At 42.0% G+C, this 27,786-nt stretch overlaps 3 protein-coding genes across 4 annotated transcripts in view; 2 read left to right on the top strand and 1 right to left on the bottom strand.

The window, feature by feature from the left end:
- The first annotated feature begins 9,900 nt into the window (after positions 1-9,900).
- Positions 9,901-13,831, top strand: MOCS2 (molybdenum cofactor synthesis 2). The gene is made up of 4 exons (XM_055698613.1): positions 9,901-10,048; positions 10,437-10,558; positions 12,928-13,074; positions 13,184-13,831. Exons 1-3 carry the CDS (start codon positions 10,037-10,039, stop codon positions 13,052-13,054), a joined length of 261 nt encoding a protein of 86 aa, XP_055554588.1. The 5' UTR covers positions 9,901-10,036; the 3' UTR covers positions 13,055-13,074; positions 13,184-13,831.
- LOC102054811 (molybdopterin synthase catalytic subunit) lies at positions 13,199-20,186 on the top strand. 2 transcript variants are annotated; one of them, XM_014283878.3, is made up of 5 exons: positions 13,199-13,336; positions 14,225-14,360; positions 15,198-15,351; positions 16,769-16,892; positions 18,062-20,186. In XM_014283878.3, exons 2-5 carry the CDS (start codon positions 14,240-14,242, stop codon positions 18,128-18,130), a joined length of 468 nt encoding a protein of 155 aa, XP_014139353.1. In that variant the 5' UTR covers positions 13,199-13,336; positions 14,225-14,239; the 3' UTR covers positions 18,131-20,186. The 2 variants fall into 2 exon arrangements, with proteins under 2 accessions (XP_014139353.1, XP_014139354.1); XM_014283879.3 differs by having other exon boundaries at positions 13,218-13,356.
- Positions 20,187-23,895: 3,709 nt separating this feature from the next.
- The window catches only part of ITGA2 (integrin subunit alpha 2), a 70,750-nt gene continuing 66,859 nt past the window's right edge, over positions 23,896-27,786 (bottom strand). The window contains exons 29-30 of the mRNA XM_055698612.1: positions 27,623-27,739; positions 23,896-26,851 (exon numbers count right to left, since the gene is read on the bottom strand). Of these exons, the coding sequence (XP_055554587.1) occupies positions 26,762-26,851; positions 27,623-27,739 (207 nt within the window). The 3' untranslated portion in view covers positions 23,896-26,761. The remainder of the gene's footprint in view (positions 26,852-27,622; positions 27,740-27,786) is intronic.

The following is a 27,786-nucleotide window of genomic DNA, read 5'->3' as shown; positions in this document are numbered from 1 at the left end:
ACTTTCCATTTGTATGAATCCTGTGGAATTTGATTGAGGGACACCAGCTCTCTAAAAAAGACCCACGTCTGTAATTCCCAGAACCCTACAGAGTTGCTGTACATCAGTACAAAGTACGTGTCTCTCAAGCTGCTACGGGCAGCACTTTAACCACAGTCAAGCATCCTGCAGTGTATCTATGCTCACTGCAAAGGTGGCGAAAAATGGGTTGCTTCTTTCTGACCTTCAGAGCAAACACAAGTCAGGAGCCAGTAGGTCCAGGTCCTGCTGCTGCATGGAAAAAAAGGCTGTGGTTCCCTGGCTGTGGGTGTTATATATTTATTAAACAAAAATGTATAAATATTAAAAATAAAAATCTGAGGAGGCCAGGAGAAGTCCAGACTGAGGAAGGGGAGGCCAGAGGACTGCCTTGAGGCTGAAATGTGCTGGGAAAAAACAACCAGGATCTGCCCTGAACTAAAAAGAGAAAAAAGAAAAGTAACAGCATAATTCTACTCAAATACTCAAATATAATTCATACTAGCAATGTTTGTCTTTACGTGGCAGTTGGAAAAACACTGTCATTACTGCAGTTTGCCCTAAGATCTTTACCAATCATATCACTACTTGATCTCCAAGGCAGAGATATCTGGTAAGTCATCTGAGTTAATCCATGGAAAACATGGTAGTGCTTCTGCTCATGAAGGATTATTCTTTTAATAAACAGATTGTTGTTTTTTTCCTGTTAATTTTCATTTTAATTATTGAATAGCATTACTCCAAACACAGCACTGGAAAAGCAGGAGCCTTTTAGGAGACTTTAGGGCTTGTACCATGCAACTTTCATGTTGTTAACACATTTGGATTCAGTTTATTAAATAGTCCACTTGAACTAATTTACTTTATTTGTGTACTGAAGTGCTAAGAAAGCAAAACTATTAAAACTTTCTTATTTAGATTTATAAGCCATGCAGAAATTATCATCATTCAGACATGAGCTACAAATGCACAATGCCACCTACAAATTGATGGGCCTACTTCACTTAACTTTAGCTGTCTAAAAGGTAAGTGTCTAATCTAGTCCCATATGATCCCTCTATAGTCAGTGAAGCTACATAGTCGCCTCTAGACAGCAGACACCTTACCCAGGGTAAGTATCAAAGTCAGACTAGTGTAAAAGACCTGAACCACTTACTGAAGATGTCTCTGCCTCTTCATTAACTATAAAAAAAGCCTAGGCCACAAATTAAGGCTCCTTAAATAACCCTTGAACAGCTAAAATTAGATCAAACGACTCCCATCCTTTCTGAGACTTCAGCTCAGAAGCTTCCCACAGAAATCACTGCCACTCTAGCCAGTGCTGCCATCACTATGCACTACAGCTTCAGTTTATATTCTTTTATTTGTTGTCCTTATTTCAGTTCTCGTAGTTCCTGTGATGCCTTCAAAATCTCTGAGTTGTCAGTACCAATTAGACTTGAGACGCTGTGACTCAACACACATCAAGTGGATCGTGGCACACAGAATGTTATCACCTTCACAATTCGTTTCAGGTACGTGAAGCTATAAGCTCCTATAGCGCTTAGGGTACCAACCCACTCAGGGTTCTACTAAGCAACAAAGCTACATTTTCTGCATTATTTCTGCTGTCTCAGTGTGCATGCTGAAGTCTCAGGTTCCCTGTTTTGCATCAGTAGCCTTACCATCTCCCAAGACACCAAAATTTTCTCCTGTATTGTCAGCTATGTTGAGCTATCTTGAGGTCTCACCTACGATAAAATCAGTCACCCAGAACCTTTAGAAATCTTCCAGAGCCTCCAAGGCATCAGGCCTTTCAGTTGATGAATATGTATTCACCTAATTTGGGCTTCTAGAGAGCTGAACAATTACTTTATGGATCAACCAGGACCTCTTTCATTGTAGCACAACACTTAATGGCTGTGCTGCTCACCTCCCCTCAAAAGTACTCTGAAAAAAAGCAGTGCAAAAAGACAAACAGCTCTAATTCCCCTCTGCACCTCCCCCAACATACATCTGTCACTGAGATACCAGATACTTGCTGGGGCCTATATCATACAAGTATCCATAGTAACCTGTTGCATTTCTCTTGGTAACAGCTGAAGAAAGGAAATAATTACTTAACATAGCTCTGGTGCCAAAACAATATCCTGAAATACAGGTCCATATACCTAAATAACTTTACATTTTCTGGCATGCATCTAATTTATATTTAGCGGACATGAAACACCTGCATGGAGAACATTTTTTTTCTGTGCATAGGTGATGCAGGGAGAGATCTTACAGGTATGAACTACTTCTTTCCCAAAAATAGTCACTTGAGGATTTTGGACCTAGAGTACTTTTGTAAATTTTGCAAGACTAAATTACTGTGCTAAAGGGAGGATATTGTCCTTCCAAATTACCATTTTTTTTTAGAAAACAAAAACCAAAAGATTTTTAAAAGTCACTACTTTCCTTCAGGATTCCAGTAGATTCACATCTTCAGAATTTTATAACATCTGCTCCAATGCTCAAGTTTGTTCCTATGCTATGAAACATGCTTCTGCCTGTGTTGCATTTGTGTTGCAATAAGAACAGAGGATAGTCCTCAGCTCAACACCTTTTCTGATGTTTCAAACTCTGTGTCTTTTGGCTGAGAAAAAATTTTCCTAGGCTTTCTCCACTCCAGAGGGATATACTGTACCATGATATCTCTAATCTTTAAATAATGGTATTTTGTTTCTCTGTCACTAGGAGAATATCCACTGAGACCAAGATTAGTCCCAAGAAGCCAGTTTCTCTAGACCTCCCCAACAGTCAATGGAGAAACAGGCTTTGGCCAGGGACAAGCAAGAAAAGAAGTTAATTTGTTCTTCTGAATCATTCTTTGGAAAAGCCTATGGATTTCCACTGCTTAGAGTCTAGGGAAATTAGCTTCGTTAGGCTAAAAGAGCTTTTTGCAAATACCGTCTGGAGCATTTTAGAAGTTCCTGACAAGTTTCTCTCTCCTTAAAAATGCCATCCAGTTGATTCCAAAGAAAAATACCTTTTATATCACTTCATGCTGTGTGCAGTCACCTTTGTCAAATAACCCTGCAGTCTGCCTGGGTAACCCTCCCCATTTAGCTAACATACTGTTACATCCTTCTTATAGCATGCAGTCTGTCGACCCTTGAAAAAAGCCTCAAGCCTTTGCAGATTTGATTGCCTGATCTTTGGGAGCTGGGAGAGGAAACGTGATTGTTCCTGTACTGTATTTATGTTGGTCAACATTCCTCAAGTTCAGTGGGGGAAGTAAGAAGACAATCTCAGTCCTGGATCCTCAGCCTAACCCAGAGTACAGGACCAATTCATTTGCTTTTTTTAAAAGATTGTATAACTTGTACAAATGGAACAGGTATTGGCTGCATATTTTTGTGGATTTAATAAAAATGAGGTTAAAACCTTGGGATTTTTATTATCCTTTCAAAACTAAGAAGTAATAAACTTTATCAACTTTAATGAGAGTTCACTTACATAACATTATGCAGCAAGGTTAAAAAAAAATTAAAAAAACCCTTAACATCCTCACATCTCTATGTAGTTGAAGTTTACTTCAAGATTTCTGTTGAAAGTAGAGTTTACTGAAAGTAAAAATACTGTTGCCCTAAGAATCGAAAAAGAATAAAAAAAAATTTGGGAGCAGTAACATTTACGAGTTCAATCTTTAGCTCTGTAAGTATAAGGATGGAGTGACCATTGACTGACATGTTCATTTCACAAACAGCTTACACACTGGTCTGAAAATAAGATGTCAGCTGGTGCCCTCATGTGGATGTGTGAGCCTTTATATATAACAGAAAATTAAACTTCTAGTCAAAAGAAAGCCATAGAAACTTTAGCATCTCAATTTTGCACACAAAATTTGGACAGTTCATTTAATACAGGCTTTCATTATTCACTTGCAGGGCCTTATTAAAAAGTAAAAGCTATCAAGTGGCTGGCTTTCAGAACTAAGCATAACTTTTTTCCATGGTTTGGAAAAATTTCAACAGAATATAATCTTTCTTGAAAAAATGCCTTTCTTACTTACAAAGAAAGCATTCCAGTTGTCAGCCAACACAGAGGAGAGTTGAATATGCGCAGGGCATATAGGCTGGTGGAAGTAAATCCAGTTTGATCAGCCTCAGTGGAAGACATTGTCAAGATCTACCCATGTTTTTCTGGAAATGTGTGAAACAAAAGCACACAACACTTCCAGTAAGAATACTGATTCAGTTTTATATATCAACTGTATAATGCTGAACATCTGCAGACTGTCAGCAAGGGTCCTATGTAGATGGCAAAGGGGTAGGTATGGGAACCCAGCGCGATGTAAAGCTGTAGCCAACGCCCCAGCTAGGGTCAGCGCAGATCTACTCCTAGTGTCTCTTGTGCCACTGTCTCTTTGGAGTGCTTATAAAAGTCTATGCTTTTTTGACCCTATTACTCAAAAACGCTAAACTTTAAATGTAGAATTAAGCAGAATGTTTGAACACAAGCCTAGCATTCTACAGAATCAGGTATATAATCTTTACATTTTAAGTGTAAGGGAAAGATTAAAGGCAAACCAACTAGAGTAATCCAAAGAGTTAACTATGTGATAAAACCAGAATCTAAACCTAAGCTAGACTGCCATCTGCAGAATATCCTGTCACAACTGTACTGAGTGTGCCCCCAGAGTAGGTAAACTTACTTACCTGAAATACTGCAACAACTTCAGCAAAACTTCCATTCTCAAGCTAAGCAAAGCAGCTACAATGATTGTAAAGAATTGCTAAGTAGAGTAGCTGCAATCCAGGAGTCTGACATACAACTGTATACCTCAAACCCCAAATTCTCAACTGGTGGGTGAAGAAATTGATTTTGCTTTCCTCAGCCACCCACAGATCAGAGGAACTCCTGTGGAATTCCACTGGCTTCAGCAAATCCATTATGACAATTAGAGGTCAAAGGATTTAACCTGGGAATATAAACTAACACTGTATTATGTTATACATAGGCCAGAAAAGCTTACAAGCCAAGTGAAATACTACAGATGAGAAATTTTATCTTTTCAAACACGGAATCAGAGACACGACTTGTAGATTTGATAGATTTCAAAATTCTTCGCACTTACAACTCTTCTGTTGCACAAATTCAGGGTCTTTGCAGGAAATAATGCTTTTTTGCTATTACAATTTTTTTCCATAAAGATACTTTTGGCATTTTAAATATTTAGATTTCTAGACCTACAATTTTGATATTTAGACCTAATGGGGGCCTACAAGAGGTCAGGAGAGGGACTTTTCACAAGGGCATGTAGTGATAGAAGAAGGGATAATGGTTTTAAACTAAAAAAGAGGAGATTCAGATTAGATATTTGGAAGAAATTCTTTACCGTGAGGGTGGTGAGGCACTGGCACAGGTTGCCCAGAGAAGCTGTGGACACCCCTTCCCTGGAAGTGTCCAAGGCCGGGCTGGATGGGGCTTTGAGCAACCTGGTCTGGTGGAAGGTGTCCCTGCCCATGGCAGGGGGTTGGAACAAGATGATCTTTAAGGTCCCTTCCATCCTATGGCAAACCATCCTATGATTCTATGATTATCCAGATCAAATATCAGCCAGGTAGTCCAGTACAAGACACTTTAAAACATGAGATTCTACGGGTTAAAACTTGTGTTTTCCCTTGGCATCAAGGGTTGCAAGAACTGTTTTTACCTTATCATCATCACTGAATGCCCTAATACCCTTTTCCCATCATTCTTCAGAGCATGTGTTATACTGCTTAATGACCATCAAAAACTCCATAGCTAGCTTTATTTGAATGATGCTGGTGTGCATACTGGTTTAATACAACTTCTAGCTGTCCTTTGGGGCAAACAACAGTACGAAAGCACATCAGAAAATGAAAGAAGTCATCTCTTTAGGAACACTGTAGCTGTCAACAGAAAAGGAAAATACTATACAAAACCTACAAATTTATGGATATTTTAAAATCTTATTAAAGAAGTTACATATTTCACTTACTGCTGTTGCTCAATGAAAATAAAAAGCAATTCTTGTAGAAAAGACTTGCCCATAAATGAGACGGTTGAACAGAAAGGGTTGTGTGCCTATAAATTATAGTTCCAGACTGCTTATAGTCTGCCTTAAAGCTGTGTATTCTTTCTCTGTACTTGCGCAATGCATTTATATTGGAAGGCCCTCTTAAAACTGGGTGATCTATTGGTTTAGGGAGCTAAAGATTAATTCCAGATGTGGTCATGTTCTTCTAGCCCTTCAAAAAGTAACTACTGCACCATCTGTTTCGTAATAGACAATTTCAAAGAGTGCCAAGGGGAATGTTAAAGACATTGGTCAAATGGTCACATATACCTCACACACAGGAATCCTAGAGTTCACAGTGCCTCAGACAGATTCATATTTTCACTTCTTTGTCTCCATTGTTCCACTACGGAAACTCAAGGAACAGCTCTCCTTCCTCCCAAAATAGGAAGATGTTTTCCGTATTCTTACCAGTGTTGACATGTATGAGGCCAAATTCAGACCTGAATTCATGGAATGACTGGAATTCATGGTGACATCTCTCTTATACCTGCTCCACTTTTGGATCCTTGTAGATTATTCCAAACAGCTTGCTTTGGTTTTGTTTTTTTTTGGAGGGAGGTTGGGGTTTTTTTTTTTTGTTTTTGTTTTTTTTTTTTGTGGTTGTTGGTTCTTGTTGTTGTTTGGTTTTGGTTTCATTTTTGTTTTAAAGGAACTCAGTAGCAGGAAGTTAATGTTAAACTGATTTTGGATCTGCCTGGCTGCCCCAGAAAAATGAAGGACGCAAGAGGTAATGAAGGGTTATTCCACACAATGATGATTTTTATTTTCCCTGGTTATTTCAGGAAGCTCAAAGTAAAGCAATTGCCTCTGATCTTCTCTATTCAGTGTTATGCATCAATATCTACACCTCAAGTGTATAATAAAAATGCACTCAGGTCTAGCACCAACATAACTTAAATTCTCCACAACAGTAAAACCAGAGTATAAGAAGTTCTCTGAAGACCTTCTAAGTATAAATCAGGACTTCAGAGCAGTAACTCATGATTTATACCAAGTAGTCCTAAGAAAAGGTCTAAAATGAGAACAAAAGGAAACAGAAAATCTACTAGAGATTAGACAATCACCATCTTGTCCAGTTCCAGAGAGTAATTTTTTGCTGCAGGGACATTAAGTAAATCATTGGTGAAAATAAATCAAGATTAACAATATTTCTCCAGTCCATTCTTCTGGATTTTCTAATGCATACAGCCATGTTTTATACCAATTCTTGTAATAAGTTATTACAAAAATAGCTGAAAACTAGCAGGCTACTGCACCCACCTAAGTTTTGTTGACTTTGCTGTGGTTCTCTCCATTCAATAGCACAGTGCAGAATCAGTGGCTTAGATTGTAAGCTTAATGTCTGGATATACTCCAGCTAGATCTTGAAGTTCAAAGTTTGCTGCTGGTAAGTAAGAAATAAATTAATAGGAGTAACAGCTCCTCACCATTTGCCGCTCCTTAGTATTACTGGAATTGAATTTCTCTTAAGCCATGGTCTGTTGGTCTGTTTGGATGGTGAAAGGGAATTTCATACAGTAAGATCTGCACTTTTACAGTATTAAACATTATTAAAACAAAGAAAGGCTGGAAAGTGGAACATGCTGCTTTGGTGGGCTTCATCACAGTTTTTAAAATTAAGAACATTTAAAAAAAAAAAACACAAAACAAAACACCCTGAGAGGCTAATATATGTATCAGTGTGGAAGGATGCAATACACACCTGTCACCTAAAGCAAAAGGCCTCATGGCTTAGGACAAGACTTAATTCAAAATACTAGACTCAATAAATAACATTTAGAACTAGACAGACATCGGAGCTACTCACAATTACACTCCAAACCAGAAACTGCAAAGGAGAAAATGGTGCCTGAAAGAAAAGGCCAAACCAGAAAATATTTTTAGGGAAAATCACGTGGAGCTAGCCTATAGAAATCGCTGAGAACTAACGGTATTGAAATCTCAGGTTTCTACAGAACTAACGTTATCTCTTCCAGAGCTACAGAAACATCTCTCATTCCATCTCATGTAGTATCTATACTCTGCCAGACAACCTACAAAACAAGCCAAACAAACAAAAGCAATACAAATAGAACTCACTCCTGCAAACCAAGCGGTATAGTAGTCACACCACTTGCTGGTGTGATCAGAACAAAAGACCTCCAGAATGAGGAGGTATTTAGGAGAGTTTTAGACATTCATAAATTCCTGCTTCTGTTTAAGAACTTTTAACCTCTTTCTTATCTGTTCTAGACCATAGTTAAAAGATAATCAGTCACAAATCCTACTCTATTCCTGTGCTTTCTAGGTGCAAATCTGCCCTTAACTAAGTCATGCAACACAGAGCTGAACACTGATGCATCCTTTGAAAAATACTCAAGAATTTCCTGGGGCAAGTCAGTAGCTGAAGATCAAATAAAGAAAATCCAGAAATTCAGTAGTAGTAACTCCTCCCCCTCTCTCCTTTATTCCACAGTGGACCTAATTCTACCAGTAAATCTTTGAAAGCTCACTGTTTTCTGGGCTGAGAGGCTAATTTGCTCCAGATGAGCCCAGCACTCACCTACTTCACTCTAAAGACAGACACCTGTGGCACATCTTTTGTGTGGGAAAAATGTGCCAGCCACTTGCTAGCTACTGGCTGGGTCATACGTACCTTGTCAAAGTGATCCATTTAATTTAAGATGTGTAGATGCAAAATTACACAGCCCAGAGAAAAAAGAAAGCAATAATTTTATTCACTTGACACATGCTGTCTTGAGGAGAGTTCAGCTTGTAACAGTAGTTAATCATTCACAAACAAAACAATACGATTAAAAAAAAAATACTACTTGCTCCTCACAGCAGAGGATTAATACATGGTGTACCGGGTAACTGGTACAAAACACACGCTCCACGGAAATAACTGCATTTTTATTGCACGTTTTCGGGAAAACTTTATCTCTTTAAACTTTCATTGTCTTTGTACCTCAGAGGCAAAAATTACTACATAGAAAGGTCTCTTTCCTTTCCCGGCCAGCTTTTTAAATGACTGGATAGTAGTGGTTGATTTAAGGGTGGGGTTTTTTTGGTTTTGTTTTATTTTGTTTTTTGGGGTTTTTTTGGCTGATGGTATTGCATCCAACTAGGACATGTGTTTACCGCTTGACCACCTGCCTGAATAACAGTAACTGACCACAAACTCCGCATTGTTAGTAACAACTGCAGAGTTTCCTTGGGTTCGCCTGACTGAACGAGCTCTTCCTTCATCGTTGTGAGGTTAAAAGCATGGCAAACAGCACAGACGTTAACACTGGCCACCCATGAGGACTGGGCTTTGGGGCACACTTGTGCCCTGTGGAACAACTGCCACGTACCTCTCCTTGCCCACATCGCAGTGCAGGAGGTCAGCCAGCCTCTGTCCACCACACTATCCTTCCACGAAGGCAGTTACTGAAAGGATACAGTTGTCCACGGGGAGACAGATGCCACGGCAATCTCCACACGGAAACAAGACACATCCTAGAAACCCTGTGTCAGCATTTTAACACCACGTATACCGATTATGTGCACTTGCAGCGGCTGTATAATGATGGCAAGCGCCTGATGTGCGATGTTTGCGATCATTTGCCATCCCCATGCACTCTGGGGACTGAGCCCACGTGAAAATCTGGCTGTTAAGGTGCCGTCCCCAAACTTGCTGGCAGCGTTTGGCGGGCAAAGCCACAGCCTCTCACCTCCCGCTCCCCCACCGCTTTCCGAGGGCCGCCTGCCGCCTCCGTGATCCACCTGTGGCGGGGAAGGGCCCCGAGGCGTGGCTGCGCCCAGCTGGGCCCGGCCCGCCCGAGCCAGGCCTCCCAGCCCCGGAGCGGGGCCGCGCCGCGATGCCGGCCCAGGCCGCAAGGGGCGGTCCGGGCCCGGCGCCTCTCTCCCGGGCGCAGGCGCCGCCGTGAGCCCGCGGCTGAGGGCCGTCCGCCTGCGGCCGGCGGCTCCATGCGCTGCCAGGTAGGTGCAGCCTGCCGGCGCCCCCGGGGAGCGGGGCCCGGCTGGAGGCGAGGCGGGGGCCGGGGAGGGCGACGGGGCGCCCTCAGCGCCTCCCCTCGGCGGGCAGAGAGAGGCGCGGGGCGGGCGAGGCCTGGACGGCGGGAGCGGGACGCGGGCCCTGCGCCGGCTCACCCCCTGGCCTCGCACCACCCCCCCGCGGTTTTTCCTGCTGTCCTGACCGCCGGGCAGGAGGCACGCCACGGCGCGATTCGGCGTTAACGAAATCCAGGGAAAGCCTTTCCTCGCCCCGGTTTGGTTTCGGTTGCTTGCTTGGTTTTCCCGGCGCGTTAGGCGCGGGCGGCTGCCTTGCGGCAGCAGGCCCCGCTCCCTGACGGCGGCTCTTCGGCAGGTGTCGGTGCTGTACTTCGCCCGGAGCGCGGAGCTGGCCGGGCTGCGCAGCGAGGCCCTCTGGGTGCCGCGGCAGGTCACGGCGCGGCAGCTCTGGGAGGAGATCGTCAAGGCGCACCCCAGGTACGCGGGGAGGCTGCTGCTGAGGCGCACCGAGCTCAGCCTGGCTGGGGCTTCTCGGTAAACACGGATTCAGCATGTAAGGTTGAGCGGGAACACGTATCAGGACTTTGATACCGTAAAGACAGTGACATTAACCTGCAGCGAGTGTTTTGGCCAGCTGGAAGTGCTGTAGCTTTAGGTACGCTCAAGGAAAGACTGGGTCCAGTAAACGTACCCAAAAGTTGAGCCTGAGGGGTTCTTCAAGAGGTGTGACCCATTGCCCAGAAGGGCTACGGTGTGCTCACTCGCTGCACGTGAAAAGTGAGCGGTGCTAGTAACCAGCAGAGGAGGTGGGATGTCTCCAGGAGGGGTCAAGGACAGTCAGGGCAATAAATAAGACATTCATGATAATGTGCGGGTGTTTCCAACCGCTTATCTTTATCTGTACTGTTAGCCTTTGGTCTGAGCTTGTGGCCCACTCTGGAAGGCAGGTCAGGAAGGGAACTGAAGCCATGCCACAGGCATCCAGCCAGGCAGCCCTTACTTGAGAATGGAGATCAGCCACTTTAAACCTTCTCCGCTTCCCCACACAGTTGGTTGCATTTCATAGGGAGTCCAGTCCTAGAGAGCGCTAGGTGTGCGCTGTAAGGACCCCTGCGGGTGCTGGTGCTCTGTAAGGTTGTCAGCAGAAATTCACCCTGAAGTTAAGGCTGAGAGAAGGTGCTCAGTCCTGTCAAGAATGAATCCGATAGTCAAAGGTGCAAAGTGGTTTTGGAGAGGGGAGTGAAAAAAAAAGAAGTTATAACAGAGGTCAAGGTCCTCAGGGCTTAGTGCTGAATGCACTGGAATTTTCATAACTTTGGACTTAGATGCTAAAGTCTTCCTTTAGGCACCACCCTTCTTTATTAGATCTACTTTCAAAGGCTATGACAAAAATTAACTATTTAGCAATGGCATTTTTTTCTGAATGAGAAGTTCTAACCAAATGTTAGACCAGGGGCCTTTTCATCACAGAGAATTGAGACCAAGTGTGTTTTGGGGGAGGAGGCAGTAGGGAATGAGCGTATTTTACTTTGCAGCCTGTTACTTGGTGTCAGAAGTAACAGCAGTAGCACCAGCACCATTGGTTGGTTTGCCGTAGTTTGTCAACTTTGTCCTTTTATGAATGATGACTTGGGGCAGTACGTTTTGCATGTGCAGTTACTTCACAGCGGCCTTCTTGGAAAATGCTTGTGATTCTAGCTTTTCTGGAAAAACTCAATGTAATTGTAGGGCTTTGACCGCAGACTTTTGTTCACATTGCTAATGGATATTCAAACTGCAGCTTGAGTGTACTTGACAATGCTCTTCTGTTCCACCCATTTTACCCAATGAATTAACTTGCAAGTGACATTAATTAGAACCCATCCTTCCAATGGGCACTTCAGTTTCATAGTTGCACTTGGTTCCTCAGTGGTTTGCTTTACTTTGATACAGTCCCTCTCTTCAGTCTGCCCTCTGAGTCAATGCTACTGTGTTTTGCTTAGCTTGTGCCTTGCCCACGGTTGTCGAAATAGGATTTTTACTTGTACCCTTTTGGTGTGCGGGCTTGTTTCTAGGCACTTTCTCCGCTGTCTGTGTCAGATCTTGTAGTCTCAATAATGGTTATCATGCCTGTACCTTCTAAAGTAAAATGTTGGCATTCTTTTTCTGTTGTCTTACTCTTGCTGCCCTCATCTTTACTGTGTCATTGCACTTAGTCATGGAACTGCCTCCCTGCCTCATGGTATGCAGAGCTGTGGATTTTCACATCACAGCAACATCTTATAGATGTGAAATCGAGTATAGAAGGTCTACCAGAAAATGCACCATATCTGCCTGCTTAGTTCTGTAGCCGTGCCTTATCAATAGCAGATTTCAGACCTGTAAGTACAAAAGGCCCAAAGCCTGATAACTGTGAAGCTGCACAGCAAGAGCAACACTGACCACTTCATGAGATATCACAAACAGCATCCCTCAGTGCTTCTTGCCGTGTAACAGAATAGCTTCAGTCCAGCCAGACTGAATCAAGGGAACTTCTAATTCCAAAGTACATGGCTGCTGCCTCTTGAGTTACCTACTTCTTCGTTAGAAGCTTCATTCTGATGTAGGCCTGTAACAAATCCAATTCCTGACTTGTGAAAATTACACTGAATTGGTTTCTCCTTAGCCACCACAAGAAAATTCAAGAGTAGGAGGTGGGTGTTTCTTGCATTTTTGAAAGTGTGTTGGAAGCAGAGTTGCATCAGTCTTGGTGGTATTTACCTCAGCCGCCCTAGACTGTGCATCAGTTTGTTATTTAATGAAATCTTATGGTTAAATGCAAACGCTTTATTTAGAAACCTGTTTGTGCTCCTGCCAATCCCCCTCAGGCTTGCTGTCATCCGGGATCAAGTGGTTTTTGCTGTTCGGCAGGAGTACGTGCTTCTTGGAGATCAGCTCCTGGTCCTGCAGCCTGGAGACGAGGTTGCCATCATCCCACCAATTAGTGGAGGCTGAATTTGCCCAGGCTTTGTTAGGTAGGTATCACTTCTTGCTAAGTTTCCTGTGCAGTGTTGTCCTGTGCTAAAATATCTCACGGATTCTGTTTAATGTTCCAATAATATTTTTTTTTCTTCTTCTTTTCAGGTTTAGGCCCAGAGGTGTGATGCAGTTCTCTCCCTCCACTCCAGTCATCTTTTATGAGAGCATAACTTGCATTTCTTGCTGGAGAGGACCATTGTGCTGACCAGAAACTATAAGCTCGTGCAACAATAAATTATTAACACATATGCAGTAAATGTAAGAAAATTGACAGAGAGGTCAGGCATTGTTTTGGATTTGGGTTCATTGTTTTGAATTTGGGTTTTATGTCTCTATTCTTCCATAGTTGTTTCTGGCTGCCAGTAGATTTCCAGCTTGCCTAAATAAGATAATAATGAGAAACCTCATGCAACTTTTTGGCAGAAAAGATGATACAGAGAAAGAATTCACTGCTGCTTAAAAAAAACCCCTTTTTTGTTTGGTGCTGTCAAAGGAACAGGTGTCCTTAGAGTAGCTTTATTTCTTTGCATGCTTTCAAGTGCCAGTCCATGTATTTACTGCAGTTTGTTCTATTGCTGATGCTCAAAATACTTCTTTTCCTCCTCATTCTTAGATGAACTGATGACTGGTTTCTACTCAGAGAAGTTAAATTTTCTGCTGTGTCACTGAAACAGACTGATAATATGAGGTCCTTAAGGTTTTTGAGAGCAAATTAAACTTCAGGATTAGAAATCTAATCCATGTTTATCAGAACTCATTGTTTCGAACTGTGTTTGATTTCAGGGTAAGATTAGGAGGAAGGGCTGACAACCTTACCATAGATTTACTAGCACAGTGGTCCATGATGGTTGATGGTACTGTTCAACTGGGGCCTTAGACTAGTTCTAGTTTTGTCCTACTGGACCAGACTTTACTAGCATGAAGGAACCTGTATGCATTAAAAATCAGGTCATTGCTTGATATTTGCAGTTAATACTCTCTCAGCAAGGCTGCTGAGAAATGAATTTGCTGGGGAGACTGGCCTCTTGGGGTAAGGAAGTAGTAGATGGTGCATGTTTTCTGCATGAACTGGGGCATCAGCACTGGATATAAAGCATTTGGCCAGTGCTAATACCACCAAAAAAACAAGACCCTGTTTGATTTCAGCTTTTCTGTTGAGCTATGGGTGAAAGTGAAGAAGTGCCAAAAGATTTTATCAAGCTCAAGTCTGAAAAGCTCTCTGTAGATGAAGTATCAGAGCTGGTCATTTCACCATACTGTGGGGCAGTGTCTCTTTTCATTGGTGAGTTTAATATTTCTGAGCTGGATCTCTGGGTGTGTTAATAGTATAATAAAGGGAACTTAGGTTGTCTGCACCCCAAACTCATGCTTCTCAAATAAATAAATTCCTGGACTGAACCCAGGATGTTTATAAAACACATTCTGAATTATTTAGAACAACATCATAGCAGCATTTAAAAGTTGCACTGGGACAAAGTGGTGAGAAGCTTCCCTGCTCTTGTGGCTGTCACAGGACTGAACAGAACAGCAGCTCCAGAGTACAGGACTGCTTGGGAGCTATTCGCCTCCCCTTGGACACAGCTTGTTCAGGGTGGGAAGTGGGATGCTGTGGCTATGCAAACTTGTATGAAAGCTTCTGCAACTCACATCTTGGTTGAAAGTGAAGTACTGTTTTACCCATGGGCTGGTGCAGGTCAAGGCTGATAGCTCTTGTCCTGTTGCTTAATGTGCATGGTACACATGCTGAAACCCCTTTGTACTTAAACCTTAGTGCCACTGGGCTCCTAAATACTGAGCACTTAAACATTGCATGGACAAATGCAATAATAGCGCCTCGGCAGTTAACACAGAAGATGTACCAACCTTGGGCATTACAGACTGCAGACTTGTGTAATGTGTAAACTGAATTCTTCCTTGTGTAGTAAAGATTCACTTGTTCAAAGAATCTCTTTAGACAGCCATGATTAGGTGAAGTCATTTAAATTTGCACAGGGCTGACCTTGACCATAGGAGGAGATCCTGGGTTTTACTCGGTATTTGTTTATAATATATCATTATATAATAAATATATAATATATATTTATTCATCCCTTTTGGTTGATAAATGATTTGTCTTTAGGTACTACAAGAAATAATTTTGAAGGGAAAAAAGTGATTCACTTAGAATATGAAGCATACACTTCAATGGCAGAGAGTGAAATAAAGAAAATCTGCAGAGGTGTTAGACAGAAATGGCCGTCAGTCAAACATATTGCAGTGCACCATAGACTTGGGTATGTATTGCCAGGCCCCATCCTTCTGCAAGTGGGAGTATTAATTCTTGTCTAGTGAATGGCTTTGCTTACATAGTTGAAGGACACGCAGGAGTCTTTATGAACTAACACAGCAAAGCTGGCTTCAGGATCAAACTCTTGCTGTGGAGCTAAATTTCAGAAACAGTCTTTTCAAAAATGTGTGTATTGGTAGTGTTTGCTGGAGTCCACATGTAGCCTGCAGGATCCTTGATGCCGGTGCGATGGTTTAAAAGTGGGAAGGAGCGATTGAGATTTCATTCCAGGGAAGGGGAGGCTGTTGGTTGGTTTGGTCTTTTCTTAAGCACTTTCTTTTGTCTCTCTTACATTGAAGTGCTGCAGAATGTTCTTATTGTCAAATTTAAGTCAAATTATGCCACAGGGAACCTGAAATCTTAGACTACGGGGAGGCAAGGGGCACAGTAATTGCTAGTAATAGTTGCCGGAGAGCCTCCTGTTGTTCCTTGAGTCTTGGATAAGCATTTTCTGTTGGGTTCAAAACACGGAATACTAGTGTCTGACATACTTTTGAGCTTTCACTGTTCATAAGATTTCTCACTGAAACGAGCAGGATTTGCAAAGTCTGTTGCAAATGCTTATTTCCCTCTCTCAAATTAATTTAGGAGGTGACTACAAAGGGTAATACTAGCTTTGAGAGGTATTTTTGGTAGGTTTCCTGTGTAATCAACAGAGAGAGTGATTCTCTCTTGAGGGCAGCTCAAAGCATTTAAGCGTAGATTTTTTTTCCTATGAACCATTTGCCAGAGGAGTCTTACTCTAGAGGGAGGGCTGGGAGGCAGCTTTTGGGAATTCTACCCTTATGAGAAGCAAAACAAAACCTTGTGCTACTTCTGTTAAGTTGGGAAAACGACATACCAAACAGGAAAAAATTGTAATTTGAAATCAGAATTTGTAAAAAAATGAAGTCTCATGGCAAAATCAGAAGTTTGAGGCACTTAATTTCTTGTTCCATAAATTCTTCTGCAAACTGAGATGATTTCTTATGTTTCCAGATAAGAACTGGCTGTTCCTAACTTAATGTTCATTATTAAGCCAGCTTCCAGTGAGTTTCCTATGCGTTGTTGCAAGTTAGCAATTTTCCCCTCTTAATTCCATAGACTTTGTTTAAAAAAAAAAGAAAGAATGGAAGAAAAAAGCCTGTGTCTGGTGGGTTTATTTATTCTAAAGTGTGGAATTCTCACATCTGGAACTGATTTTGGTTGTGGTTTTCTGTCTTTTAAGAAGTGTATAATCTTTTAGACATGGCTTGACACTTGCTCAGTATGAATGAGTCAGGAGAGCGTGTGGCCAGAATACTGACGTGACATGGCCACAACTTTTGGGTGCTCTTGATGTTAAGCATTAGCTAAAGCTGCTGTTGTTCCTCTTCTCTCCCTAGTGTGGTTCCAATAACAGAAGCAAGTGTAATTATTGCAGTCTCCTCTCCACACAGAGCAGAATCCCTTGAAGCTGTAATGTACTGCATCAATACTTTAAAAGCATCTGTCCCAATATGGAAAAAGGTATGTTTGGGAACAAATTTGCATTTTAGGCCTGTGCCATAGTCCTAGACAGCCGTGCTAAAGGAAGGTTGCTTGTGCTCTTAAAGGAAGCAACTGAAGCATCACAGGCGGCAGTTGCTCCTTACAGGATGTCAATGTCTAGCACCAGTGAGTTTCCCCTAATGCAGCCAGGCCCATCTGTGGCAGGTTGGGCACCTGGAAAGCCCTCCCTTGCCTCTGTACAGCTCCTCTTCCCCTTAATGCCATCTTAGGGTCAATGTGAAGGAGCCCTGAGCTTTCTCTTTTCAGTGGCAAAACTTAGTTCTGCGCAGACTTGTGGAAGAACTTTGAATCAGCTTTGCTTTGGACAGCATTGCAGTTTGCAAGTAAAAGTGGCATTTCTTGTGTTTCTTCCACTCATCCATGTGGCCATGGGAAAGCACAGAGCATTAGGCAACAGCACACAATAAAGGGATGAGCAGAGGTCCCAAAGCTAGTATGGGTACACAATGTGTGGAGAGACCAGCCTGGGTATAGAAAGAGCCTTATTGTATAACCACAGTGTTGCGTGCAAGTAGTGAGCATTACCTCTGCCTTCTCTCCCAGGCAGAACTTGTCATGTGGTAACAGCAATGTTCTCTGCTTTGCTCCACTTCTCAGACACCTTTCAGGAAGCTGGAGTTCTTTGATCTCAGTAGGAATAATCAGAGCTCAGAGCCCTGCTGAATTTGCTGATTAGGACTGGACTGCTCGTAGTCCAGTCTGTCCTGAAGATCTGTATTTTGTTAGACATTTTTTTTAATATTGACATTTTGTATATGCTTAAAAACTGTCCTAAAAATGACGGTACATTAGGTTAACATGCCGAAGGATGTTTGGCAGTTTCAGACACAAGTGCTGGGTACTGTACCGTTTTACATCTTTTCTTTTAGATCTGTTTCTCGAATTGACTTCAGGATAGATGGACCCGACTAAATTTAATGGGGCTCAGGCTGAGGTTCAGCATCTGCCCATGCATAAGTTAGTATGTTCTAAGTGTGCTGCCCTCTTTTCTCTTTGCCTGCCAAGTGCTGTATAGTCCTACCGTGATCAGTAAATAACAGCAGGATGGCTGTTGGGTTGTTTGCCCCGACTTGTGGCTGTATGTAGCAAGACTGACAGTATTTCCCATTCTTTGTTTATCTTTACAGGAGATTTATGAGGATGAATATTCTTGGAAAGAAAACAAGGAATGCTTTTGGGCAAATTCAGAAAAATAACTGTACTCTTAAAAATAAAGCGTTCCTAGTGAACATACTGGTGTAGCTTTGAGTTGTCTTTACAGAGAATCTACATGTTTTTAAGCAGGTGTAATAGGTGTTTCACTCTGAATAGTTCAACTAGGACTGAAGGAAATGAGTAAGTAATAATGGGGGTTTTTAAGTGTTCTTGACTTTCCTTTGAAATCATCTCTGTGCATTTGAACATGGAGTCAGTTTTTAAAACAACCTGCCCTAAAATTCTTGGTTGCAAGTATTTAGTCCTCTGTGATATACACTGCTTTAATGCCTTTACATTGGTAGTCCTTGTTCATTGTCTGCATGGGAGGTCACAGGACAACTGATATATTATTTTTTTTTTAATTTTGAAAAAAGTCCCGAGTAGTTTAATTTTATATGACTGTAGAATCAGTTTGCAAGCTTTATGCTATTTTGACATTCTTGTAACAACACAAAAGCTACTTGAAGTAGAGTAAACATTTTGGTACAGACAGAGAGGAAAATATAAACTATACTCCAGAGTTCCTAAATTTTTAGTAGTGGTTACATTCCAGTAGCTCTGCCTCACAGAAACATTTTTACTGTGCAGCTGATACCACAAGTCTATTAAATTAAAAAATATGGACAGACTTTGATTCAAAGTTAGGTCTAATACTCTACCAGCAACAAACTTGCATTAGTAGTAACATGCAAACCTGTAACTGCTTGATGCTAGCCAGAAGATTAATTTTGAAGGAGCTTTATTGGCTATTTAATGAGTATTAGTAGTTTGACTTTCGACATGTTAGGATTCAGAGTCACTGGAATTGACTAGTTTTTCAAAGGAAGTAGAGTCTGTTGAACTTTTTGCCGTTTATATATGCATTTATATTCACATTTGTGATTTTAATACAGTTTTTCTCTTGTTACTGTTTTGAAACCTAGTTAAAAGAGAAAAAGACTGACAGTATGCCTGTGCTTCCACTAGAAACAATGGACTGGTCATCTGAGTAAGATTATTTTATTTATGTAATTTTACTGTGCCATGACAGTGTTTAGAAGATAAGAATTTAAAGTCCCATTGTGTATGGCATTTCTACTAATGCTGAGAGGCAGTTTTATCTAGTCATCATTAACAATGTAGACAAGATAGATACAAAGGAAAGGAAATGAGGTAAATAAAAGTAAAATGATATGATCAAGTGTAGATAATCTTTACATTGCATAACACTTAAACCTCAGCTGTATAATCCAATTCATTGCTTCTGCTGTAAAAATCTACAAACAGCTGCTAACTGCACAATATAAATGGAGAAAAATAAGTTATGAGCTTTCCCCACCCCCTCAGTGATTTGATTCAGTTTTAATACTTAGTGATGTAAGGTGTTTAGACCTCTGTGACATATACTGCTTTAATGCTTTTACATTGGTAGTCTGTTCACGGTCTGCATGGGAGGTCACAACAGGATAATAATCTTACTTGGATGAGCAGTCCACTGTTTCCAGTGGAAGCAAACATACTATGTCAGTCTTTTTCTCTTTTAACTAGGTATCAAAACAGCAACAAGGGAAAAACTGTACTAAAATCATAAAAGTGAATATAAATGCATAAATAAACTGCAAAAATAATCCTGTCTGGATTAAGTAAACCCCAGTGAAACAACTTCATGCAAAAGCATGGTTAAACCATGCTTGTTAACTTACTGATACCCTTTTCCTTAGTGGAAGCGAGTGAGTCCTTCCTCTGAAGGACAGCAGCTGCTCCTTGCATGAATACGCAACCTCCAATCCATGTGGGCCCTCTTACACAGGCAGAGCTGAGCAAGTTCAAGGTTGAGTTTTCCTTTGCTTTGGAGGTTGGAGAGATGTCCTCTGCTATTTGAATGTAATTTTTACCGGGAATTGTACAAAACCCTGAGTACAGATCACTTTGTCAAATAATTATTTTTAGTTTTAGAAAAGAAAGAAATACACAAACTTTCCCATTTTTGGTCTTCATTTTTCCACATTCATGTTTACTGTTACCATGCAATTAATTATTGTATTTCACAAAAATAAATGGCTATCTTGCCTTGTAGTGGATGGTTCATGAATGAAGTAAAACTTGTGGAGTGCTTGCTTACTGGTGCTGTGCTCTGATGCAGAAAAATAGTGGTATTTAGAACAGGTAAGTTATACTTGCAACCCTGTGATCAGGGGCACTTCCTCTGTTGCACGAGTGCGTCTCTAGTGTTGCAGTCTCCTGGAAGATTTCTCTAGGGTGACCTTAAATGCACCTTCCCCATCAGCAATGCAGCTGGGAAGGAGGGTGCAGAAAAGAAGAGAAAGAATAATTGTGTACTTCCCCACAGTGACCAGGAACAATGAATGGAAGAGATGTACTGAGTCACAGCTGAGTGTTACAATGTGTGTACGCTGCCATGGTCAAAACAATGAAATGTCATTTTGTGTCCCTAGCTGTGTGTGAGGCAAGTACTGCTTTGTTCTGGAACAATGATGTATCAGTCTTGTGTAACTTTGGGTTCTTCAGCTGGCATCTAAAAGCAAAATGGAAATGCCCCTAGGAGGGATGATGTGCATAATTAGAGGTAAAATGTGTTTCACTGAAATTTAGGTCCATATTCCGAGCTTGGTGTTCCGGCTCCCTCTGTAGGGCTACCCGCTATGCTGGGGCAATATTGCTGTAAGAGGGCAAATTCCTCTGTTCTAAGACAGCTGCCTGAGGCTGTGTCTGGAGCGACCCAGGAGTGCTTCCAGATTTCCAGGTCAGGGGATGAATTCCAGATGTGTCGGACCGCATGTCAGGGAAAGATGTGGCTGCACATGTCCTGGTTTCCCCACATGCAGGACTAGGCTGCTGGACAAGGGCTACCTTGTGTTCTGGTGAGGTCTGTGAGTGGGATGGTAGGCAGTGTATATACACAGTGCAGCCGCTCTCTGAGCTGAGTCCAGCTGTTTCTCTGCCTTGGCTATAGGGGAGAGTAATCCCACCCGTCCGTGGCTCTTCCAGCAGTGTCACAGCACACTGCAGAGGTGGTGGCTCCAAGTGCAGACAGATGTTCCCGGGAACAGACACTGCAGACCAGAGGGTCATTGTGCGATTCCTGAAGAGATCTGCCAGGTAGGGGGTGTTTGTGGAAGGGACATGCATGTCTTAAGAGCGAGAATTTGTCCTTTTGGGAAGATGTCTTGGGCTTGGCTGGCAACACTTGAATACACAGATGCATCCCTTTGTCTGACAATGTCCATGTACCAGCATTGCTTAATTTTAAGAGTTTCCTGCCCTGATTTTGAGCTTTCATTCTTGCTCTGCTCTCAAGAGAAGCTCAGCCTGATGTCTATACGAAACAGTAACTGACGGATTGTCATGAAATAAAGGGGGAGGCAGGGGGACGGGACTGTGTTGCAGGGCGCCTACCCAGGAGGTGGCAGCCGAGAGACGGCTGTGCGGGAGGAGCAGCTACCAGCCTGCCCAGGTGCTGGCTGTGCTGGGAAACAGGCACTCACTGCGGCTGTCACTTGTGAAGGTGCCACTGTCGCGCTCGGGAGTGAAGACTTTACATTGCTTAACTTTGAGCTTGATTTTTGGCTTTTCTCTTAGCTCACTTTCCCTCAGCTGTTGAAGGAATTTGTGGGTTTATAGACTAACACTTTCATTTGCTCCCTCAAAAACATTAAAAGGAAACAAGCTATTAACAAGTGAAATTGTCTGTGAAAGCAGATGGTACTACCCCTTGCCCCCCCAAAAGCTCTGAAAATCAGTCTTGAGCTGTTCCATTAAATGTCCTGTGGAGGTACTTGAAGAAGGAGAGTTAAGAACAGGCAGATGATTATAAATCAGCAGTTTGAGTACTTCATGCCTGTTTTTTAAAAAGAAATGAGCTGTACAATTTGATCTTGTCATGTATTTTAAAAATTAGCATCCTGATCTATATTTATAGCAGTTTCATTTCAACTGTTTTACAAATGAGGACATCTTAAAAACTGCTACCACACCAGAGCCTGTGATTGCGTATGAATAACTGACCATAAATGAAGGTAGAAAGGTTGACTTAAAAGACAGGACTCAACTTTTCTGAGGCTGTATTATGTACATTTGTCACCTTGAAAGGCAATAAAACTTGAGGCAATTAGCTGTAGGTTTTTAGATGCATTTTCTTACCTTAATTTTCTTTAATTTGCAAGCTTTTGTTGTACCTCCATTTTGGATATGAAGGGTAATACACTGTTGTGGTTTAACCCTGGTCAGCAACTAAGCACCACACAACTGCTTGTGCAAACCTCCCCCACTGGGACGGGATGAGAATCAGAAGAGTAAAAGTGGTAAAAGTAGTGAGTTGAGATAAAGACAGTTCAATAGGTAAAGCAAAAGCCATGCACACAAGCAAAGCAGAAGCAGGAATTCATTCACCGCTGCCCATGGGCAGGCAAGTGTTCACCATCTCCAGGGAAGCAGGGCTCCATCACAGGCAACAGTTAGTTGGGAACACAAAGACCATCACCTTGAAGGTCCCCCCCATCCTTCTTCTTCCCAGCTTTACATACTGAGCATGACATCCTATAGCAGGGGTCTTCAAACTACAGCCTGTGGGCCAGGTACAGCCCCTCAGGGTCCTCAGTCTGGCCCCCCGTTATTTACAGAATGCCCCCGCCCCCCCCCCCCAGGGGTTGGGGGGGGGGGGAACCAAGCAGCCGCAGATGACTGCCTGCCACTTCATCCGTGCGCTGCCCCCCTGGTTAAACAGTTTGAGGACCCCTGTGCTATGGTATGGAATATCCCCTTGGTCAGCTGGGGGCAGCTGTCCCGGCTGTGCCCCCTCCCAGCTTCTTGTGCACCCCCAGCCCCTCGCTGGTGGGGTGGGGTGAGGAGCAGAAAAGGCCTTGGCTCCGTCTAAGCGCCGCTCAGCAACAGCTAAACCATCCCTAAATTACCAGCACTGTTTGCAGCACATACCCAAAACATAGCCCCATACCAACTACTATGAAGAAAATTGTCTCTGTCTCAGCCAAAACCAGGACATACATGCAAGTCAGTGTATAAGGAATGTGGCTTTCAATTCTGCAGAACACTGAGACTTTTGGAGTTTGTGCCTTAAGATTAGGGTCATCTGGTTCTGTATTACGGGAGTGTTAGCTGGTAGCATGTATGTTCATGTATCATGTTTTACTATGCGAAAAGTATAGTGGAGTTGAAAATGGGGGTGGGGTGGGAAGGAAGCTCCATGAAAGTGGCTAGTTTTCAGGTGGCATTGCCTGCCATGACTGTCTTCCTATTTGCAGCCACATTCCCTCCTCTGTTCCTTTCCCATGGTGCTGCTGCTGAAATGCTGCGTTCACCTTTTCCAGGGTGCGGTCGGAAGTAGCTGGAGCTGGTGTCAGACATGCTACTGCTGACCAATTCTGTAGGCAGTGGTAGTGCAGGGCAGGGAGGTGGCAGAGCACACTGTGACTTCAGATTGCAGTGGTGAGAGCCCCATGTCTGTAGGAAGGGCTGACCATGGCAAGGTGTTAACACCAGTTATTCAACCAGAGCTGTTCAATTACAGGTATTTTGCATTGATGTGAACTGACTTACACGGCAGTATAGCTTTACTGGTAGTTGTCATACTCCTTACTATAACCTACAAGACTTCAAATGCAGCTTCTTTGTATACCTAACAAGAGTTATCCCCTTAGGGTTTTGTGTGCAACTGGAACAAAGACATCTCTGGCCTCATTTTATGTAGTGCTTTTTCAGTAGCATTTCTCCTCTTTAAGGATGCTGTTTAAGAATAAATGAATCTGTGTTCAAAAGTATTCTTGTTTTTATTGTAGTAACACTGTTAGGCCGTCAGGTAGGCACCACAGTGATACAGTCCCTGCTCCCATAGAGCTTACATGCTAGCTTTCAGAAGTCAGTTTGATTATAAACTGTCTTGTACATCCCACATCTATACATAGGCTCATATGAAACTATCTGATTTTGGACTTGATTCTAGTCCTGCAAAAAGTCAGCAGCTAGATTTCGAGACCAGAATCAGTCATAACTTGAGTTTGCTGAAGGTATTCCCGACATCTCTTGCTGCAAGCACAAACACGAAGCACATGCTGAAGTTCAACATTTCAGAATATTATTTCACCTGTAACATGCTGTTTTAAAAAAGTAAAACTAAAAAACCCAAACCAATCCCTTGCACATAATGCAAAATATACATAATATTTCCAGCATTATTTGCAGCTGTGCCAACTTAAAAGTGCAATAGACTCACCCATTACAAAAACTGAATTAGCCATTTATTAATTGTAGAAGAAAAATAAACTAGTAACTTGAAGTGGTTAGGATACAAATACCTTACCCATTGCTAAGCCTTCCCTTTGTTTTGGGAAAAAGTATTGTGTCCAGGCTGGGGTGAAAAACCTGTGGTGTGGGCCAAAATAAAACCCGGTGAAGACTAGTGAGTTGAATCATTTCTACCTGATAGATAAACTGTTAAATCCCCAAAGAAGCCAGATACTGAACTGTACCACCCACCAAAGGTGGAAGAAGGAAATCTGACTGAATGCCTGACTTTCCCTTGCAAGCAGCACCAGAAATGAAAGATGCTGCCATCTGCTGTGTTGTGAAATTCCCCCTCCAGCCTGGAGTGCATGACCCTGGTTATACACATACGGGTGTAGGGTTTTGTTTTCTTCCTCACAAGTTTAGACAAGAATTGAGGCAGACAAATTTTTATCTTTACTTTCAGAGCATTTTCCCCTCAGGCTTTATAATTACAAGTTAGGGGCTTATTCTGTAGCTTTATGCAATTGCTGTATTCCCCACCCCCCCCACCCCACCCCCTTTTTAAATAATTGTTTTGGCCACAGACTAAGCTGATGGCAACGATCTTGTTTGACAATCGAGATCAGAATCTGGATTGTTTTTCAGAATGTTAAAAAAAAACCCTGCCCCAAAACATAACATTTCATAGATACAAAATAAATTCAAAATACATATAAAACTACACTGAGCACAATCCAGCTGTCACTGCAAATGAAACCATTATTTGCCAAAGAGATGGTTGGCTCCTGACTGATTACTGATAAAAGACTAAGTAAAATTTTCAAGCATGCTCAAGCCTAGTTTTTGAAGAATCCCCAAAAAATAATCTGAAAGGTGCCTAAGCATAAAGAAAACATGACTTTGGGTTCTGAATCAGGCACATTTGTTTTACTCTTCAAGTAAATCACCTCAAGTTGGAAACACTGTCACTTGCATGGCAGCATGCGTACGGACAACACACACATCACTTCTTGCAATTGATTATAAGCATAACTGCCAGCTACGAGAGAAAGGCAGCCAATTCCCCTTACTGTTACCAGTCGTACAGCACGGGTCTTTTTAAGACTGAGCTTTCATTAAAACCTGGCAGCATAATGGCATGTGATAAACTTGAGGTGTGTAACCAACACAAAGTAACCCAAGTGTTGTGCTCAGAGCTCCTTCCAGAGCGCTACAGTACTTTACTCTATAAAAGATAAGCTAACTTCATCAAGACATGGACATGTGGGACCAAATAAAATGTGACAGGTAAGGAGGTCATACTGAACTTTGGTCTCCTGGAGGGCACAGAGATGCTAAAGAAACAAGTGCAGTAAACCATTTACAGAGCTTAGATCTTCACTATGCCCTGTCCTAATGTGCATACTTCCTCAGTCATTATCCCCTTTAGTTCACTCCATGCTCTTAGTCTTGCAAAATCTTTCAGTACAGAATTAAAGGCAAGATCTTGACTGTCTTCCCTATTTACGTCAAAAAACAAACTGATGTCAGATGGACTGTGAGCATAAAGCCCAGCGTAACAGTAGCGTTAGGGCTTCTCAAGATGAAATCTGAAAACCAACTGTAACATTGCAGAGAACATGCTGTAAGTGATTATGAAATTCATATTTTCTTCTTGGAGAGAAAGTATGCAGAAGGCAGTTACACATACCATTTGGCAGTATTTCCCCAAAACAATGTACTTCAGTAATTTAATTGTGACCTAACTGCAAGGAATATGGTGAACTTTTGGAACATCTTGCTCATCCAGTTGTCCTGTAGCACCCAGACAGACATCTTCATACATGGTTCCCACTTTATAGATTACTTAAGACAAAGGTTTGCTGGTGCAAATTATTTCTCTAAAACAATAAGGATGGAGCTAGTCAATGAAAAAATGAGTTTTCTTCTCCCAGTCTGGAAGCAGTATTCCCCACACATTCATCATCAACTTAATAGAAAATGTCCTTTACGCATATGGTACTTGTCAACTGAATTATGAACTGATGCTGTTCCACAATAATCTGAAGTAACTCGCTCTGTTTCACTCTGTGGTGGATCAGGAGAAGGGTTGCTGGCACAATATGTTACTGTAAACTCCGGACCTGCCAGTTCTAAGGGCTAAGTTTGTTTGAAAGGCAAAAATTTACATGAAGAGGCACTATAAATCATTCTTGAAAAAAACAAACTGTCCTGCAGTTACTCTTATAATAGAGTAGAATCTGTAAAATATTTCATCTATAAAAAGACACTTTCATTTAAAATGTTTAAATGTTACTAAGCTTTAAGGCACTCCAGCTGAAGAACTGACTGGATCACAACTACTATTGGTGGCTCAGATCTCCTCTCTTTATCCATGTAACTCATCATCTTCAGTCTTTGTCCTTTGTGAGTTCTGTAATTTCATCAACATCTTCTATATCCTGTGTCATTTTCTCATACTGTCTCTTGAAGAATCCAAGCTGTGAGAAGTATTAAAATAACACCACATTGCAGTGAGTCACTGACAGTAATTTCTCAGCTAAGTTACGTAGTGTGATGGTAGAAATGCAAGTGTGCATGCACACACACACAGTATTTGATCTGTAGACAATTCCTAACTCTACAATGAAGGGAGCTAGGACTTACACAGCTGCTCGGTGCAACTAAATTCCAAAACAGCAGTGCTGAGTAGCCTGTCAGTCTATTGATAGTCCCCTTGTCAAGGCATAGGTGTGTCCATGCTGTCTTGGCGCACCAAGGAGCCCTTTGAGCACCAACGCTCTGGCACATAGATAAACTTTTCTCTCCCCTTAATCTAGGTATCCTTTGTAAATGACTTTTTGCCCTTGTCCTACTCTTTTTGTCTGTTTAGTGTATATCCTCTCCCTCTTTGCTTCTAATCCTCAACATTGCCTATGGGGAATATTATGGGAGTTCAGACCCCAGCTGGGGAGCTATGGAAGGAGGCAGGCAGTGTCAAAATGAAAATAGTAAATGCCACCGCCTTTGTTTGGAACTATTGGAAACTCGTTTATCATTTTCATGTTGCCATTTTCTATGGGGACCCATTTCAGAATCATGATTTTTAAAGCCCTTGCTCCCATCAAAAGTGCAATGCCAATGCAGTATTATTCATACCACCAAACTGCATGTGTAGTTTTCTTTGGCACCACAGAAGATTCCAAAGAAAATAGCCCAAATGTATTTATCCCTTTCTGCTTTTCTTTTTCTGAACATAAACTACCACTTACTTTCCACAGAACAGCAACCAATGCTAACAGCAAGAGGAGTCCAGCCAATATACTGCCAATCACAACACCAACTGGTATCTCAGCTTTCTCATCTGGCTTCATTATTGTAACCGGGATCTAAAAGCAGAGAGATTTTGCGTTAGAGGTTAATGTTAACTGCATAT

Source organism: Falco cherrug, chromosome Z (genome assembly GCF_023634085.1).
Source record: "Falco cherrug isolate bFalChe1 chromosome Z, bFalChe1.pri, whole genome shotgun sequence".
In the NCBI taxonomy this organism is placed as follows: domain Eukaryota; kingdom Metazoa; phylum Chordata; class Aves; order Falconiformes; family Falconidae; genus Falco; species Falco cherrug.
Note: the sequence above shows the minus strand (reverse complement) of the source record. Positions and strands in the feature narration are given on the sequence as shown.